This window comes from Ananas comosus, linkage group 11 (assembly GCF_001540865.1).
Source record: "Ananas comosus cultivar F153 linkage group 11, ASM154086v1, whole genome shotgun sequence".
NCBI lineage: Eukaryota > Viridiplantae > Streptophyta > Magnoliopsida > Poales > Bromeliaceae > Ananas > Ananas comosus.
In genome coordinates, this window is record NC_033631.1 from 12,923,621 (window position 1) to 12,942,473 (window position 18,853).

Consider the following 18,853-nt stretch of genomic DNA (forward strand, 5'->3'; position numbering starts at 1 on the left):
AAAAAATTATGCATTTTTTTGTAATTTTTTGCATAAAAAATTTTAAAATAAATTCTTTTTTTTTTTTGCATAGCTCTAACTTGAGAATAGTATTAATTTTTTTTTTAATTTTAGATAGTTTTATAAAATTATATTTAAAAGTAAAATTAATATTATATTATTCTATTATTTTTTACTTTGTATCAATCAAACAGTAAAATAGAAATAATTCATTCCGATTTTGTATTCAACTCTTTTGGGGTTTATGCACGAATGAAGTATCAAGTAGACATTAACACAGAGTTCATCACACCAGTCAAACATGCAAAACTGATCCATTCAAGCTATCGTGAAGTCCTAGGACTACGTAGAAGTAGGATGAGTAGAGTGTTTATTTTTCCAAAAATAGGTGTACACATTCTCCATCTTGGTCAAGATAGGATTGCAGGATTTATGCAAGTACCGACATGTGTCCCATCTTTAGAAAGTTCAATCCGAGGCTTATCGTCGCTGCCCAAGCAACTTAAAAAGCTAGCTCGACATATAGAAAGTAGTAGAGCTAATAGGAGCAAATGGGAGGATTAGAAATTTGAGATGGCTATAGCTTAGACTGGGATGATCTCAGGCATCGGGTGATTTCGTATCTTGCGGTTGTCGGAGTGGTGGCCATTTTGGCGTGGTTGTGGCGGTGGTGCTAGTGCGGCAGCTCTCTTCAGGCACCACCACCTCTGCCAGACTCAACTCCGTCATCTTCCTTCGGGCTTCCATCTGTTGCTTGGTGGATTTGTAGTACACGCAGTGTAACACCAGCTGAGCTACTGCAAATAATAGCCCCAAACCGTTGGGTATCTGAAGATAAAAAAAGAATTAACTTTGGATAGGATGAAAAAATATATGTTAAATTTTGGATAGCGCGGAAATATATAACCAAAAGTAGCGCGAGTGGCGAAGAGATCCGTTGTTACCGTGATGAAAAGGTCGAAGCGGATGAGAGCATAGGTGGTCCAACAAGCACTGTTTAAGAAAAAAGCAACAGCGAGGTAGAGGGGCAGGAACTCCACGCTCTTCGTCTGGATTACCAATTTCTGCGCCGCCAGTTACAGAATAATTAACCCCTCGTCAACGCGTAATATATTTGCAGCGTCGGAACAGACCGTATATATTTAAAATATATAGCAGTAAAAGACATAAATTAAAGAGAGACACCTTTTTCGTTTGCTATATATATGTATACATCAGAAAATATGCCGTCACGAAGCCCAAATTAATGTTGGTAATGAAATCCCGATGCAGGGGCTTACCATGATTGTTAAGGGAGCGGCGTACATCATGGTCCCAAACAAGACGCAGATGATGCCCACGACGAGGGTGCGACGGTCGTGGGTATGAGCAAGCGTGAGCACCAGGAGAACCACCGCCACTACAAAGGCGACCTCGGCTGCGAGGATGAGGAAGACGCGCAGTCTCTTGCGGCCATCGGAGAAGAGGAGGAAGAGAAGGACGTAGCAGAGCTCAATGAGGAGGCCCAATCCGTTGATGGTGAGGACCAGGGTGCTGTGGGGGTGCACCAGGGGTAGCCCGTACACCACCCACATCATGCAATTCAGGAGGGTTGCAAGGTACGGCGCCGCCGAGAACTGCTCCACCGCTCCCTTCTTCCATATCCTATAGAAGGTTGGCCTGGCATGGAGAAAATTAACAACCTCTCTGGGTTAGCTACTTAATTGGTGGTTGCTGTTTTCTTCCTTTCACCACCGTGCACATATATTCACGGCACGGCCGCCGCCTAATCGGAGTTATTTTTGGTTTCTGATTATTGAGAAGCTATACTTATACTTACACTGGTGATAGGAACAACCCCAACGATATAATATTTCCTGCACCGAGAAGGGCAAAAAAACCAAAAAAAAAACGAGGATGAGAAGAGCTTCAATCGAGGCGGAGCTTAATATTGTTTAATTTAATATCCCTCTGAATTGCAAAAATGTAGCTGATCTATCTATATATTGCAAGACCCTGCATGTAAGATAGTATTATATATATATCTAATGTAGCTGATATTTGCAAGGCTCTGCATGCAAGAGTACTATCTATATGTCACTCTGCATTAGCGAACAGTTTAAAGCAGAGTTATTTGTTGCCTTGTGCGTGTTAGCAGGCTGAACCATGCATTCAGATTATGAACCTCGACCACGCCATGCTTGCGCAGCCTTTGAGAGCCAATATACATACTTATGCAGCACTCAAAGAATCAATCGAGCAATACGAGCGAGCGAACCTAAGATCCCAACCACGGTTCGGATCGCGTCGGCCGAAACCATGTTGCTCCGAAGAATTAAACAAGCTGCTTACTTTACGCGACAGACAACTTAATTAGAACATGCGATGGGGGGCGGAGAGCAGAGAGGAGGTTGCACGGCTTATATAGAGGAGATTCCGGTTGTGTATTGGCTAGTTCTTTCCACCTCCCAAACTCTTACTCTACCTTTCCTTCTTAAGTTGTACAGTTAGGTTAGTTAATGAAAAACGTAGGTGTCTGTCTTTCAGATAAAATAGATCAAAATTAATGTGGGAAGGGTCCACCGACCAACCATTTTAGACGGTCCGAAAGCGACCGTTGCACTCTCGCACTTGACCATGCTTACGAACTTCTGGCTTATACACAGTACTTCAGATTTAGATATATATACCGCGTTGATTGATTGCCTTTGTCTGCGTCGTCGATCAGTTTATCGCCGCACTATGATATAATCGCCAATTTTTGTGTTATATACCATAACCTTGCGAAAATGGTGGTATGCCGAGCATACGTCGGTATCATCTTTGGGTAATGCAAATTAACCAGCTTCCCGAACCTGCATGCACCACACAAGTGTGTACGTTGTAGCCAAGTGAGGTGCATCGATCGATCTAATCTTTGTGCAGTGGTGGTGCGGTTGTGATACGTCCACTTCCCCCCACCTGTACAGCTGATCATGAAGATTCGGGACTTAATTTGATGATACGCGCGCGAATGGTGCTGATCATGCTTATTCCTTCTTCTTCTTTTTGTGTGTGTAAAGAAAATGCAAGGTAGATAGATGATATTTATTCGGATCCAGGTGTACGTTGTTTTAGCTTCCCACGTAACTAGTTACTTTGTTGGGTGGGGGACGGCGAAGGAAGCAGTTCTTCCCGCTGGGGCTACAGGAAGAAATATGCTACTTTCTGGCCATAACTGCTTGATAGCTTGCTCATTTACGCGGCTGGAGATGAGCATTAATTCATGCCCTGCTGCATGCATCACATCACATCACATCAAATCAAATTTAGGGATGGAAATGGAAATGCCAGGGAGCTAGCCAGTTGTCGGAGGCTCCATCCACGAATGCGATTCTCCATTAATCTGCTGCTGCTGCTGCTGCTGCTGCTGCTGTTGCAGTAGTGGCACTTACTTAATTACTGGCCCTTAATTCCACTACGTACAGATAATTAATCATCATGTAAGATCATACATATATCTTTATTCCAATCCTGTTAATTTGTAATTAAGCAAGCAACGGCGATGAAATAGCAAATTCACAGAGCCATGAAAATGGAGGTCAAGGTTAATCTTCGCATCATCATATATTATTATTATTAATTACTTAATTCGGATGGCATGCAGGATGTACAATATTGATTGAAACATATTCCTAAATCGAAATTATAAGCAGCTAGCGAACTCAAATTCTAATACGTTAGAAAGATCCACACACGCCGTTGTCAAAATCCAAATGATTGCCGACCTAATAATCTATATACACTGTAGAAGAGAATAAAAAAAAAGCTAAGTGATCAGAGATATTGCTACTTTTCTAGAAACTCATGGAGACCCCAATAATTTAGGAGCATATATATGACTGTGTCCTAAGTCCTAACAGGCTGCAAAAGCTAGCAAATGCGAAAATCATTGCCACCGTAAAGTCCCTTTAAAAGATTCTCATTTTTCAATGACTTGTACTACGCTACCTAACATGTCATACAGTACAACTTCATTGGAACATGCACTGAGAGCTTTTTTTTCTTTTTTCTATAATAATTTATTTAATTTAGTGATTTAATTTTTCACTGAAAATGTAAATGGTGAATCATTCACCCTTTTTAGGATTCCCAAAATTAGGACAAAAAAACAGTAAGTTATTCACCGCTTATAATTTTTTTTTTTTTATAATAAAAACAGTAAATTATTCACCATTTTTTTCACTTTAGATTATTTAAGTTTTAGTTAAATCACTTGAAATCCTTAGAATTTTAAAATTAAACTCCAAATTTGAATTCAATAGTTAGACATGGAATTTGAATTCAACATCTGACCTCAAAGTTTGAGTTTGAGTTTAATTTTTTAATTTAAGGTTAGTTTATTTTAGTTAAACCATTGGAAATCCGTTCAAAAATTAAGCTCCACTGTGGATTAATGAGAGTTAAATATACAATTTAAATTTAGTTTCTGAGCTCAAAATTTAAATTTGTGTTTAATTTTTTAATTCGAATTGATTTAGGTTGAACTAAATCACCGAAAGTCCTTTAAATTAGAAAAGTAAACTCAATTTAAATATGTAATTTGGTCGTAAAATTTCAATTTTGAACATAACTTAAATTAAAAAGTTTTATTAGATTTACAATTTGATCTAGCAATTGCAGCTCAAATACAAATTGAAAATTTTGAGCCAATAACACAAATAAAGAATTTAAGTTTGAATTTTTAAAACATTAAAGTTTTAGTTTTCGTAATTTTCACAAGTATTGACTGATGTATTTAACTTAGTGTTCACAATTTTTTAATTATACAGCAATTTAGGAAAGTTGTCTACGTCACAAAGCACAATAATATTATACTTGTAATAATCTAATATATGATTGCCGCAAGAAATTAACCAAACATGAGAATACTATATTTGGTAATAATCTTGTTTACATGGATTCTTAAATTTCCTATAACTCGAACTAAGTACATACCTTGCTATCAAATCTTTTCATCTATACCTATTGCTTCTACTATAAGGCAGGCAAAAACACTAGAAGTCTAGAACTAATAAAGTTTAACCAATCGTAACTAGCATAGCTGACTAAAAGTTTAAAGTTCGGTATTGAGATTTCAAATTTAAAGTTTAGTTGATTTGTATTTCTAGCTGAATTCATATATAAGAAATGAATAAAATAGATAGTTTAGTTTCTCCTAAAAAAAAAAAAATAGTACTCTTTTAGAATTAATGCATAAATAAAAAGCATACTTATTGTTTCTAGTTTTTTTTTTGCGGTAAGATAACGTGTAAGGAAACCCTTGGCCAAAATCTCCAATATTGGAATCTTTTGGCCCACATGAAAACTGGTAGGGGCAAGTTTTGGATAACGAAGAAGAGTCCTTCATTGACCGGTAAATCAATCAAAATGCGAAAAACAGAAAAAAAAGAAAAAAAAAGAAGAAGAAGTGAGGAACATAAATGCTAAGTCTATCATCAAAAAGTGATTGTATAATCTCACGATCCCTTATTAAATTTTAGTAGTATTAAAGGAGAAAAGAGTGATAAAAGTAATAGAAAAAATCTGGCTCTTGAGTTATAAATTTACAACTCCTTTTGGGCAGTAAATCTAAGCACTAGTCATGCAAAAAAATTAAGCCCTGGGAGCAAAGCGCTCGTACTGTTCACTTTTTCGTGTTGATACAGAGAGGGGCACTTTCAATTTCTTTATGGCTAGTCCACTTTCTCTTGGTGATGTGGCAGCTCTAGAGCAAAAGAAATAAAATCATGCATTGAACCCCGAGGAAGACAAAGTCAGTTGGATGCTGCACTGAGGAGGATGACCTGCACTTTTAAAGCTAGCGTAGGGTATAAGCCCGGCTGGTCTCATGCGTGTGCAAATTTGTGAGCCCTCTATATACTGGGATAGATAGAGCCATAAGCTAAGGGACAAGCTTAATTTGATGCATGGAGGAGGACAATCCCTTCCTAGTTTTGTTAGTGTCATACATCTTGTTTGTTTTTTTTTAGCTTGAGGAAGACAAATGAAATTTGGCTTTGGTTTGCCACCAACTTTACGCTTCTAATTACCACTTCTTCAAAGTCTTTTGAGTGTACGTACTTTGTTGAGAGGTTGGCGTTTGAATAAATCATGCATGATTGATTTCCAAAAGAGTGCCAAGTGCGTTAACGAGAATCAATGTTTTAAAAAAAACCTGCCGATCGAGCGGTTGATCTGCAGCTGGTTAAATCAACGGCCGATGATCCAACAAACACAAACAATATTTTCAAGTCGTAAATGATTTTGGATTTTAAAACACAGTCTAAAACCTTTGTAGAGTTTTAACCGACTGAGCAACTAACTATTGAGCTCGGTGTCTTTGTAATTTCCTCAGTTAGAACTTAGGGTGCGTTTGGTTCGCACTATGAAAGATTACTAGAAATAAAAAGATGTCCGAGAATCTTATTCCTATTCATCCTATTACTAAGAATATGGCATTTCTGTGTTTGGTTCGCATGATTATATTATTTAGTCATGTTATTTAAGTTTACAAAAAATATACAATTAATTTATTTATTTCTTTAATTAATTTTAGATAATGCCACAAAAAATTTCAACATCTTTTTAGAAAAAGGGAGAGAGAACATAGGTTAGAGAAAGAGAAAGCATAATTAAAGAAATAGGAAGAGAAATCGAGTCGAGAGTAGAGAGAGTGAGAGAGTTGAGATTTTAGAAAAAGAGGAGGAGAGAGAGCTTAGTTTAGAGAGAGAAAAAGAGTTGAAGTTTAGAGAGAAAAAAATAAGTTTAGAGAGAGATATGAGGTTAGAGTCTAAAGAAAAATAATACCAACTAGCCGGCAGGTAGAGAGAAAGAAAGAGATTAGACATATTATGATTATCCCAATCCATTAATATGAGGATACCCACCCTCTCTCAAGGGAATGAGATTAGTACTTTAGGATGAATCTCATTCCCAAGTAAATCTAATATTACCAACTAGATTACTTAGTGCGTTTAGCCAAATACCGTCATATTTTTTTTATTCTTATTAGATTACTAGGAATCTTAAAAAGATAGCGGGAACCAAACGCACCCTTAGTACTATGTGGTTTCTTCCTTAATTAATTAGCCTGGGCGTTCCAATGTGGCAAGTTGTGGCATGCGTGCACGTACGTTTACGTTAATAGGCTACCGAGGCCGCCAACTTTGGGCCCCAGCCCGCCCCGCCCAGGGCTAGCTTCGGAGTCCAGCAAGCTCGTAGAGCAACTATTGGGCCAGAGCCCAGTAATGAGGATGGGCCCTTTACCATGATAATAAAGTTACGATGATCATCAGGCTCTGGGCTTTTGCTCACTTCCTGGACACGGGATTATGGGCCCAGCGATCGCGGGCTCTGCACTGTGTTAGAGGGAATCCATCATCCGTCCATCAGGCCCGGCCCGCTGAGACGTACGGAGTCTTTTGGACCGCAAAACTCTCTCGGATGCTATTGCTGGGTCGGGTCGTATCAAACGCGCATGCATTTTACAATTTCTTTTCTTCTTTATTTTAATACTATACCAGTAATAATAATATGACGATGTAGATTTGGGCCTCGCTCGTGGCCACCCCCACTTTACCTCAATAATAACCATAATAATAATAATAATAATAACAGGACCTTATCATCATCGGCATCGTAATTGGTGGGCTAGAGAATGGCGCTGCTGCTGAGCCCGCGGGTGTTGCCGCGGTGGTGCGGCGGCGTAGGGCCGAGCAAGGGCTCCGCCTTCCGGTGCTCGTCGATCGCCGTGGACGCGGCGGCGCCGGTGGCGGATATGTCGCCGTCGAGGATCCGGTGGGGGTCGAGCAAGCTGCAGGGCCCCCGCTCCGAGATGGAGGACGACGTCGTCGTCCGCTCCGACCCCCACGCCCTCCACGGCTTCTCCTACGCCGCCGTTTTCGACGGCCACGCCGGCTCCTCCTCCGTCCGATTCCTCAGGTCCCATCCCCCCCGTCACCCAACCCTCTCTCTCTCTCTCTCTCTCTCTTTTTCTTTTTCTTTCTTTCTTCCCCCCACAGCAACTAGTAGAACAGACTAAAGAAACGTATTCAAAAAAAACTGCTTGCGATGTTTGCCTAGTTTGCCTAGTCGGCAGTCGGCAGTCGGCAGTCGGCAGGATGTTAGTTTATCATGGCTGGACCCGGACACAATATCTGCCTGAAAAATTGATTTGATTTCGAGCCTAAAATTGAGTCGACAGTGCTCTAGTCTCTAGATATGCTCATCCAAATAGTCTCCAACAAGTGTGAGCTTCCGCTTGGTATAAGTTAAGGCTTCGTTCGAGCTCGGACCGAGGGTTCAATGCCTGATGTGATGTGTGGTCATTTCACCGAGACACCAGGCCGTGGCATAGCAAATTGCAAAATGATACCGTTGGAACTTACCGTATGTATATTATTCTTACAATATGCGCCTGTTACGTTTACATATTTGCATTTCATAAAACATATACATCTCAAGCTTTGTCGATCCGTGCTCGCTCTAATCCCTGCATGCTATACAGAGATGAATTGTACAAAGAATGCTCGATAGCTTTGCAAGGAGGGTTGCTGTTGACTAGCAAGAATTTTGCTGCAATAAGAGATGCAATTGAGAAAGCCTTTGAAAGTGTCGACAAGAGGCTCTTGAGCTGGTGAGAGCTTGCTTGTCACACTATAGTCTGCGAGATGCCGACCTAATTCATTTTTATCGGCCGTAGGAATGATTTCATTGGAAAAGTTAAATATGTTTGTTACCCTAAACTCAAAGGGTGGTTTTCTTCTCTTCTCTCTCTCTCTTTTCTTTTTGTTTTTTTTTTTTTGGCTTATTTCTTTTTAAGGCTTGAGCAATTTGGAGAGGACGTGGATTCTGGTGCAACAGCTACAGTGATGTTTGTCAGCAATGATGTCCTTATTATTTCGCATGTCGGTGACTCTTCTGTGGTGAGCTCCAGCTGCTCCTATCATGCATGTTCAGATTTGCACTTTTAATCCCAAATTATGTGTTTTTTGGCTCAACAATCTGCAAATGTAGGTGATATCCCGTAATGGAAAAGCTGAAGTTTTGACCAATCCTCACAGGCCTTATGGAAACAGTAGAGTATCTCTTGACGAAGTAAAACGGATTAGGGCAGCAGGTGGATGGGTGTGTTTTCTTTTCTGTTTTAGCCCCTGTTTCAAACATGTCGCTGCACTAATTACTCGTAATGCGCTTTTCTTATACTTCCTAATCATTTCTTATGCACAATCAAATGGACACTCGTAGGGGCTGGAAAGAGCAAAATAATTATCGTTTTTATGTAGTACCCGCATGCCATGTTGCCAAAATTTGCCTCAAGAATTTCTCTATACGTTGATGATTTGACAATGGATCATGAAAATGATACTCTTGAAATCAATTTAATCAATTGTGAGCTGCGCTGTTGGTAAAGCTTGTTTGTTGATTAAGGTGTCTGTTCGCTGATAATTTGATATTCGCACAGATTGTTGACGGACGCATATGTGGTGACATTTCGGTGTCTCGTGCTTTTGGGGACGTACGATTTAAGACGGGGAAAAATGAGTTCGTTCTTGTACTCTCCTCTCTTTCTCTTTATGTTATCACTAACTTTTTGATATGCGTCAGCAAGAAGAAACTATTTAGAGGAATTGTGATGACCATTTTGTCCTTTGTTCTGTTCTTTTGTGAAGGATGCTAGTAAAAGGAGTAGAGGAGGGAAGATGGACTGAGAAGTTTGTCTCCAGGTTAAACCTCTAATGACCTTTTACTTTCTCCATTGTTGTTGTTTAATCTATTTGAACTTTAATTTTATTATGGAAGGCATGTAATCAGGAATTCCACAGAATTTTCCTAAAAAGAGTATAACTTTATATAAATCTGGTAATATTTCATGTAGCTGTCTACACTATTTAGAAAGGCTAAAGGCAGAGCAAATGGTATTGTCATGGGATACTACATGTGATGTCGTATAAAGATTAGCTAGATGATAGTTCATAGTTGCATACCTGAAGTTGGTAAAACAAATCTAGAGAACTTGCCATGATTTTTTGAATAACATTTTGATCACCTTAGCATCTTCTGCTGGCAGAATACAGTTCAAAGGGGATTTAGTCACATCTTCACCTGACATATATCAGTTAGAACTTGGATCTGATGTGGAATTAATTTTGGTAGCATCTGATGGTCTATGGGACTACATGAAAAGGTTTGTGAACTAGATAATTCGGAAAAATTATCTTTGTTTATTGCCAGACAATACATTTTCTCGTTTTCCCAATATTTTGATGTACTGATTGATGACACCTCCAACAAATTGGTTTCTTCAGCTCCGATGCTGTAAGTTTCGTTAGGAATCAGCTCCGTCAGCATGGTGATGTTCAGGTTCATGATTTTCTATATTATCTTTTGTTATCTTAAACTTCAAGTCATTACATGTATCACCTAGCACAATTTCTCATGTTTTAATTTCAGATAGCTTGTGAAGCTCTTGCTCGGGCTGCTCTGGTATTTTTTTTCCTGCTTTAGCGGCTTTTCTTTTGTCCTCAATCATTTTAAGGCGTCCTTGGAATTGTTGTTTCTATTTTAATAGAGGAGGATATTATTTTTGCAGGACCAAAGGTCACAAGACAACATAAGCATAGTGATAGCTGATTTGGGGTACTTTGTCTTCTCTAAAGCTTTTTAACATAGAAGTTTGTCATCGATGATTTTGCAAAGTTGTCTTCTACACACACTTATGTAACACATTTCACTCAGTGGTTGGTCACCAAGAAACAAAATATGGGAGAAAGGGTTCACCATCCGAATTTGCAAATTCAATTTCTTTCTTTTGAATGAAAGAGCATATTTCTTTGTGCTGTTTGTTTAACCGATGTTGTTTCTTTCTATTGTATTTGAATGCCATGTGCCTTCGCTGTTTATCATTCTTATCTCGTTTCTCTAAAATTTGCTGGTTTGGACTTCTTGTAGGAGAACAGACTGGCTGAACTTGCCAGCACAAGGAGGCAACTTCTTATATGAAATAAGTCAAGCTTTTGCAACTGTTGGAATAGTCTCATTAGGAATCTGGATGTCATCTTTTCTTATAGCATAATATTACTTGAAGTGTACATAATAATAGATTGCTGCAAAGCTCTTTACTAGTAAATGTGTAAATTCCATATGTGAAATTACAAAGTCTGTTATCTGCCTTGTAAATATCTCAGCTTTTTTGTCATCGTGCTTTCTTTAGTGCAGCTGATTGTATATGCATTGTGTCCTGCCAACGAACATTTTTGTGCGAATACTATTTTAAGTTCTTGTGAAGTGAGAATATGAGGATGATTGGAAAATCGGGTGGTAAAATCATTAGTTCTGTTAAATAGTTTTTTTTTTTTTTTTTTCCTTTCAGTAATGCATATGTTCAAGAATGTCGTCGCCTGAAAAAGGCTTATGACCTCCACCAATTTTTGTTGTGTGCTTGTAAAACTAGCAGGTGAAATCAGTTGGTTTCGCTAGTGTCACTAATTTAACATAATAGTTTTCGGTTTGAATCTTCACCGTACATACTTCAAAAAGAGGCTACGGATGCTTTTCCGGATGTTATTAAAGAGTTTTTGTTTTTAGAGGATCCTGGTTCTGTTCTTCTCCATTCATATTTCGGACCCTTGATCTCATTTTCCCTGGGGTAACAAGACTACAATAAGCGCACTGAGATGCCACTGTATATTCCACTGTATACTGGGTATCTGCTTTACAAGGAGAAGTGTTCTATTTTCGCTCGCTTCTGTCTCCAGTGACAACAGAGATTTGCGTAAGGAAGTGCCCTTCAGGTCCCCGCAATGGAGTGTCACTTGTGCAGTTACTGATCCCACCATCAATTGGAAAATTGGATGGAGTCCTTTGAGGCGGCCACTACTCTAAACACTCCCAAAGTTGACTTGCATCTTAAAGTTGTAAGGAAGCCACTAGTCTCAAACCAAAGCCAATTCAAAGCTCATAGTACTTTAGCTGCTTTTACCTGTTGTTCCCTCTGTAATGCTCGTTACTACAAGTATGTAAGATACTTTTATGATAAGACCACAAATAAAATTTCCAAATGATTACCGCAGCACTAATTACTCAGCTATGCCTCAGTGGATTTCCTCCTCCGCCGAATATTAATCCGACTACATCAAGCATGGCACGCAGGCACATTCGTGCGCATGCATATACACACACCCAAACATATGGACGTGCCAAAAATGATGTTGCAGGTGTTGTTAGAGAGAGAGAGAAAGATAAAATAAAATTGCATCATCATTCCAGATAAGGGGCTGTATTTATTTAAGCACATAATGTTCTCCTTCAAATACTGCTGCCTCCTATCTCAGACAGGGAAAAACACAAAACAAAACAAAACAAAACCAAAAAGAAAAGGCTCAGTAAAGAAAACCATTAATTCCGATCCCACGTAAGAACAACATCCCTCACGCGTGCACTACCGGAAAAATGAAACAAAAATTGATCAGCTAACAAGTCTGGACATTGATGATTAAGAATTAAAAGTAGACTTGTAGGATCACAATCTCTATGTAACCTTTTAATACGATAGAATAGATCATTACAAGATCAGTTTTAAAAGTAGACTTGTAGGATCACAATCTCTATGTAACCTTTTAATACTTTAGAATAGATCATTACAAGATCAGTTCATTAAGTAAATAGATATCTAGTATCCAAAATAGTAAGAAGTCTGTTCCCTTCACGTGGTTAATTTTCCCACTAGAGGAGAATATTTATAAGCATATAGAGAAAGGGTTGACGGAAGAAAGGGCTAGTGATCTAGGGATTTTTGCCACCATTCCCTGGCTTCCCTCTTCGAGGATCATGGCGAGAGTTTGCTCCTCCATAGTCATAATCCTGAACCTCTATAAAGGCCTTTCTGCTCAAGGCCTGCACACGAAAAAAGTTAACAGAAGTTCAGTTGATCAGAAGAACTTCCTGAACGCATGATAACTAACCAGCAACAATGTCAACATAGATTATGAGCATAACATGCACATACTTTGATCGCCGCATCTGCAGGTTTAATTTCATTTTCAGCTCCTAGACTCTGACCTGCATAAAGTTAGGGTTCACTTGGTTGGTTAGCCAAGGAAAAGAAGAACAATGGAAACTACAAAAGATATATTATGCCTGAAGAGGTCTTGACAAGAACAAGAATGAGAAGGACGGCGAGGACAGTTGCAAGTCTCGGCATGGTTTGCAATATTGTAGTAGTTCTCAGGAGGCTCGTTGGTGCTCTGAAGAACTATGGCCCCTTTTATGGCTGTGTCACGGCAGATGAAAAGATTTTTGAGGGGCTTTAGAGATGGTCCACAATTCATCATAGCTGTACAGAATGACGATGAAATCCATTAGCCCACCACCACAAGTCAACTGCACTAACTTACAGTTGAGAATTTCTACTTGCCTCTTCTCCAACCGAAAGCTATTAAAGATGATGATAAAATCAAAACAAACATGCTTAGTTGTCTTACTAGCTTTAATACTATCTTTGCTAAATGATAAGCAAATATTGCTCATGGTAATGACATGCTTACCAAATCTACCTAAAGCGTGATACTAATGAAATCTGCATCCTTTGAATAATCATCATATAACAAGAAAATAACTTGCGGGCTTGTGCTAATAGCATGGTAAAAGAATCTCTGAAAATAGCAGTTTAATCAATGATCAGTGGAATAATCAACTTTTGCCATAATAAAAGAGATAAGAAAAATGCACTGACTGTTGGAATGAAAGCCACAAGAACAAATTACGGAAGCTGACCTGACTTGAGCTGAGCCATACAAAGTGGCTGAGCATGTGAAAGTGCAGGTGGCTGCAAAAAGGCAATTAGAGGGAGAATTAGGTGCAACAGTGCAACCAAATGTCAGTCAAATGAAAATTACTGGATGATAGTCTTGTGCACCTTACTGTTTGATATCTTCTAATTCCGATATTTGGTCAGTTTGTTTATTTTTTCCTGCCTTTACCAGATGTCTGCCCGAACTGTTTCTGTTTATGGGAAATTTTAGGACTTCACCACCCACCACCACCAACGTGTGCCCATAGGATCAAAACCAAGATATGGTTGGCAGCCATTATATCCTTAAGGCCACCAACTTCATGAAGTTGACCAGCTTTTTTGCCCTGCCCAGCCATGCAACAGTAAGGGCTTTCTCAGTGCTCTTGTCTAACTGTAGCACTAGGCCTCCACCACCACAAAGAGGCAACAAATGCACATTGATTCTTACGTACCTTCACCTATTTTATTCCCATTCCCCCACAGCACAATAGATCTTCCTAAATAATCACGAAATGAAGCACATTGTTATAAATGCGCAGATCATGGCCTAACAATTCATTAGTCCACTCATTGTTTTTCTGATTATGCACAAGATAGATTCCAGTAATTCTCACATATTAGAAGTAAAATAGAGGAAACAGTTTACAAAAAAAGAAAGAAGAAAACAAAAGAATTTAGTTCCAATTGTGAAGCCACCTAAGCTTCAAAATATGTGACTCATCTTGTTTTTCCAAGAATCACTTAAATTGTCACTCTCAATACATCTCTTCCTTTTTTCTCTCATGCTCTCTTTGCAATCTCTCTTTCTAATTACTTCCTGATAGAGAATCATCCACGTCCCCACATTTACATTTCAACTGCTTTTTCCATAATCCTCTTTCTTAATATTTTGGGCATTGATTACACAGGATTAAAGCTTATCGGACATATATAATAAAGTCATTTGATCTAAAGGGAATGGTGATGCAAATATTTCATAACTAAAACGGTTGCAATTCTATGCAGCCCACTCCTGTGCCACGCATCATTCAATGTCACTATCTATTTCATTTGGAAACCAATGGGAATTAACAATTGACATCGCACAAATCTTTAATCCTAGTCAAAGTGGATAGCATATCATAGTTAATATCTTAGCAGTATATCTATACCAACAGATCCTGGTACCAAACTTCACACGGTAGCACCAGAAAAGAGATTGGCTAACATTCTCTTTTGCTGGATGACTTGTTAGCATCTAAAATCAAATGTAGATTAATAAGAAGTTTCTGTGTTAAGGTCAACAACACTCAAGGTTCGAATCTGTTGAAATATCTCATCATAGAGACTCCATTGTGTCTAAAGGCAGTATACGGAAACAGAAGCCCGAAAGAAACCAAAAACATAATGACCATAGATTATTAATGCCATGATTGCTGCAGGGTATTCCACTTAACTCGCACTAAAATTAGAAAGATTGCACACGGGAAAGTTCCTTTTTTCCTACGTATCACAGGTAATAATGAATATACAGAAATCATGAAGAGAAATTTTGGTCAACATCTCATACATGTACGAGAATTTCCTTTTTTTTGCACAGGGTCAGATAAATGATCAAAAAATTGGTAAGAGAACAGAGGAAAAAGGAGGAAGCATGAAGAAAGAGGAGCAAAACGACAAAATATTGTTATCCCTCAAGTACGACCAGAAATAATTTTAATTCTGCAAACATGTATGCCATGTGTTCCACCATTATCTGAAACTTCATACATCTACCATTTTGGATTAAAATCAAAGAGTCAGTTAAAAATACGATGCCTAATGTCAATATGAACAATCTTTCGCTATCTCTCCTTTATCTGACAATTCCGTCATCCTTGGGGGACTGCTTGGCACTCTTAGTCTAACAATAGGATGAACTGATGAAGATGAGAGGCAGCAAATATACAAATATGGGCGCACTACTAACTGTTGAAGATAGGTAAGAGGATGCAGTTAGCCGGTTATGAGAAAAATAGATGAGGTCATGAATGTGTGAGCATTTCTGATGAACTGTTGCTGCAGAAGAAAGGAAATGAACAAGGAGGAAAAATAGATATATATACATATATATATAGAGAGAGAGAAAGAGTAGAGCTACTATGCTTTCGGAAGCATAGGGGAGTTGGTGCTTTCAACTTTTTGGCCCTTGGATCAACCCCTTTGGTCATTTCTGACTTTTGGGTTGATATTATTATCCTAAGGGGATCACTCAACCCTAAGGAGGCCACTATCATTCCGATCCTACAATCCTTAATTCAAGAGTCAAAAAGTCAGAAGCACCTAACTTCCTTATGCTTTCAAAAGCATAGTAGCTCTACACTATATATATATATATATATAGAGACAGAGAGAGAGAGAGAGAGAGTTGAGCTAGAATACTATCAATAGCATACGGGCTCCGTTGCCACCCACATGTTTTCGATAATAGAGCCTCCAAATCGACGATCAATACCATTGAACATGATCTATACCACTTGAAGTGTTTAGAAATCAAATTTCAAATCTTTTTGACATCATTTGCCTAATGATTAAAGGGTTTCAAAATTTGTAATTTTAATGGTCAATATGAGGCGTTTTCTCGTTTAACGGCATAAAGACATCCAAATAAGTTGAATTTTTGTTAGAAAATTCATTAAACTATTTGAAACAAGATCTATACTCTTGATCGTGATTACAAAACTCCTATCATCATTTTTTAAGAAATATTTATTTTTAGCCGTTCATTTTTGTGTCTACTCGATAGATAAGAGAACGATATCAAAAATATATGAAATTTGATTTCTAAACACTTCAAGTAGTAGAGATCATGTTCAACGGTGTCGATCGTCGATTTGGAGGCTCTATCATCAAAAACAAATGGGTGGCAACGGAGCACGTTTGCTATCGATAGTATTCTAGCTCAACTATATATATATATATATATATATATATATATAGGCCATGGCTACTATACTATTATGAGTATTGGAGCCCTTGTACTCATAAGTTGTTTTCAATGATGGAGCTTCCGAATCGACGATTCACTCCGTTAAATATGATCTAGAGTATTTGAAACTTCTAGAAAATAAATTTCGTAAATTTTCGAAATCATAATAAAGTCCATCAAGTGGGCATAAAATGAACGGTCAAAATCGAACGACGTCCTAAAAAAGGATGATCGGATCCTTCAATTCAAGATCGAAGTTATTGATCTTTATCTATGTAGTGAATAGAATTTTCTATCAAAAATTCAATAAATTCCAATTCTTTTACACCGTTAAACTAGCGAGTATCCCATACCGGCCGTTAAAAATTGTCAAATTTGTGACCTCTTGATCATAAGGTAAATGATGTCGGAAAATTATAAAATTTGATTTCTAAAAGTTTTAAATGCTGTAAATAACGTTTAACGGTGTGGATCGTCGATTCGGAAGCTTTATCATCGAAAAGAACTTATGAGTACGAGGGCGATCGTACTCATAATAGTATAGTAGCCGGACCCTATATATATATATATATATATATATATATATATATATAAACCAAAGTAGAAAAAGGAAAAGAAAATGAAATATCTAAAGCATCTGCTCATTCAGATCTGTGAAAATTCACATTTTGGTGAGCAATCTTGCAATTGCTGCACCAAATTTCAATGTTTACTCTAATCAGGTTCACGAAACATGTGCTATTATTTAACCTAGTATTTGCCTAATATTTGCGTCATCCACAAGCCACATTGAATAATACATAGCATCATTGGTTTCCCTGAGTTCCCTCTTCGTGTCCAATGCAGGCCCGCTAACTTTCGAGCTCTTCGCCTCCATAGCCTGGGGCATAATAGCGACTAAATCAACTGCCGCAAAATTATTCTACTAGGAAAATCGAAAATTTTTTATTTTCAAAAACAACAGTTGGCAGTTAGATTGACCCGATTGTAGCAATATCTAATTTTCTTTGAGCGAACCCTTGCTGCAACAATTGAAGTTCTTTACATCAATTAGTTTAGTTCAGTTTGCAATTCACCTCTCGAAAATGCAAATCAACGGGAAAACATTTCGACAAACTTAGAAAGAGATGTCCGCGCGTAGCGGAATACTTGCAGCTGAATTAAAAAATAAATAAATAAATAAAAAAAAAAAAAAACTTCAGAGCCTCATAAAAAGATAAAAAGATAAGAATATGATAACTAGGGCTCGGACTGGGACGAACCGAAGAGGGATGTGTTAAAAGTGTAAAGCAGTGCACGGTATTGGAAGTCGCCGGCGTTTGCGGCGGCGGGAACCCGATGACGGAGGAGGAGAGGGGAGAGGGGAGAGGGGAGAGGAGTGGGACGTCGAATCCAAGTCCGAGCACAATCCGGCGAGGCGGATGGTGACTCTTATTAGAGTCTTGACTCTTGACTCGCAAGCAAGCAGAGCCCGCTTGTTTGGCGACTTGGCGTGCGGGCCGCCGAGTTTGTGGACCGGCTCGCCTGGCCTCGCCTAGCCTAGCCCCACGGCCCCACGGCCCCACGGCCCCGCCCAACAGCTGACCATAATTAGCCCTTTCTTAGTTCACTACCAAATTAGTCTTCTTTCGACTTTGCGTGCCAGATAAAAATCAACGAATGTGCCACGTCTGTGTAACAGTGTAAATGCGTAACACCTCTCTCTCTCTTATAATCCCCTCCTTTGTTTCGGTTTTTTTTTCCTTTCATTTTGTTTTTTTAGAGTGCATTTGGTTTGGGTATAAGTAAAAACTGTTTATTTCAAAAATTAATACAAGTTCAGGTATAAACAGGAACTTGACCAATTTTACGTTTGAAAGAAAATTAAGTTATTCCTTAAAATAAGGTAAATAGTATTTAGATAGTTAGATTAGAACAAGACAAATAAAACTTATAATTTTAAATTAAAAATATTTTTATCTAATTAATTATCATCCAAATATTAATTAAAAATAATTTAATAAATTAATAAACTTATTAGCTATGAATATTATATAAAATAATAAAAATATATTAATTAATTAATTAGATTAATAAAAATATTAATAGTTGAACAATGTAAATATTTGTTTATG

At 38.2% G+C, this 18,853-nt stretch overlaps 3 protein-coding genes across 3 annotated transcripts; 1 reads left to right on the forward strand and 2 right to left on the reverse strand.

The window, feature by feature from the left end:
* On the reverse strand, window positions 287-2,503 carry LOC109717849 (bidirectional sugar transporter SWEET4-like). The gene is made up of 5 exons (XM_020243787.1): window positions 2,258-2,503; window positions 1,820-1,856; window positions 1,281-1,659; window positions 945-1,064; window positions 287-828 (listed from the first exon to the last, which is right to left on the reverse strand). The coding sequence occupies exons 1-5, from the start codon at window positions 2,298-2,300 to the stop codon at window positions 601-603; spliced, it is 807 nt and encodes a 268-aa protein (XP_020099376.1). The 5' UTR covers window positions 2,301-2,503; the 3' UTR covers window positions 287-600.
* LOC109717058 (protein phosphatase 2C 57) lies at window positions 7,612-11,312 on the forward strand. The gene is made up of 11 exons (XM_020242721.1): window positions 7,612-7,941; window positions 8,507-8,635; window positions 8,822-8,924; window positions 9,016-9,126; window positions 9,464-9,543; window positions 9,672-9,725; window positions 10,070-10,186; window positions 10,308-10,362; window positions 10,453-10,485; window positions 10,592-10,638; window positions 10,951-11,312. Exons 1-11 carry the CDS (start codon window positions 7,658-7,660, stop codon window positions 11,072-11,074), a joined length of 1,137 nt encoding a protein of 378 aa, XP_020098310.1. The 5' UTR covers window positions 7,612-7,657; the 3' UTR covers window positions 11,075-11,312.
* On the reverse strand, window positions 12,381-18,177 carry LOC109717059. Its single transcript, XM_020242722.1, has 4 exons — window positions 18,002-18,177; window positions 13,138-13,333; window positions 13,007-13,059; window positions 12,381-12,894 (listed from the first exon to the last, which is right to left on the reverse strand). Exons 2-4 carry the CDS (start codon window positions 13,199-13,201, stop codon window positions 12,784-12,786), a joined length of 228 nt encoding a protein of 75 aa, XP_020098311.1. The 5' UTR covers window positions 13,202-13,333; window positions 18,002-18,177; the 3' UTR covers window positions 12,381-12,783.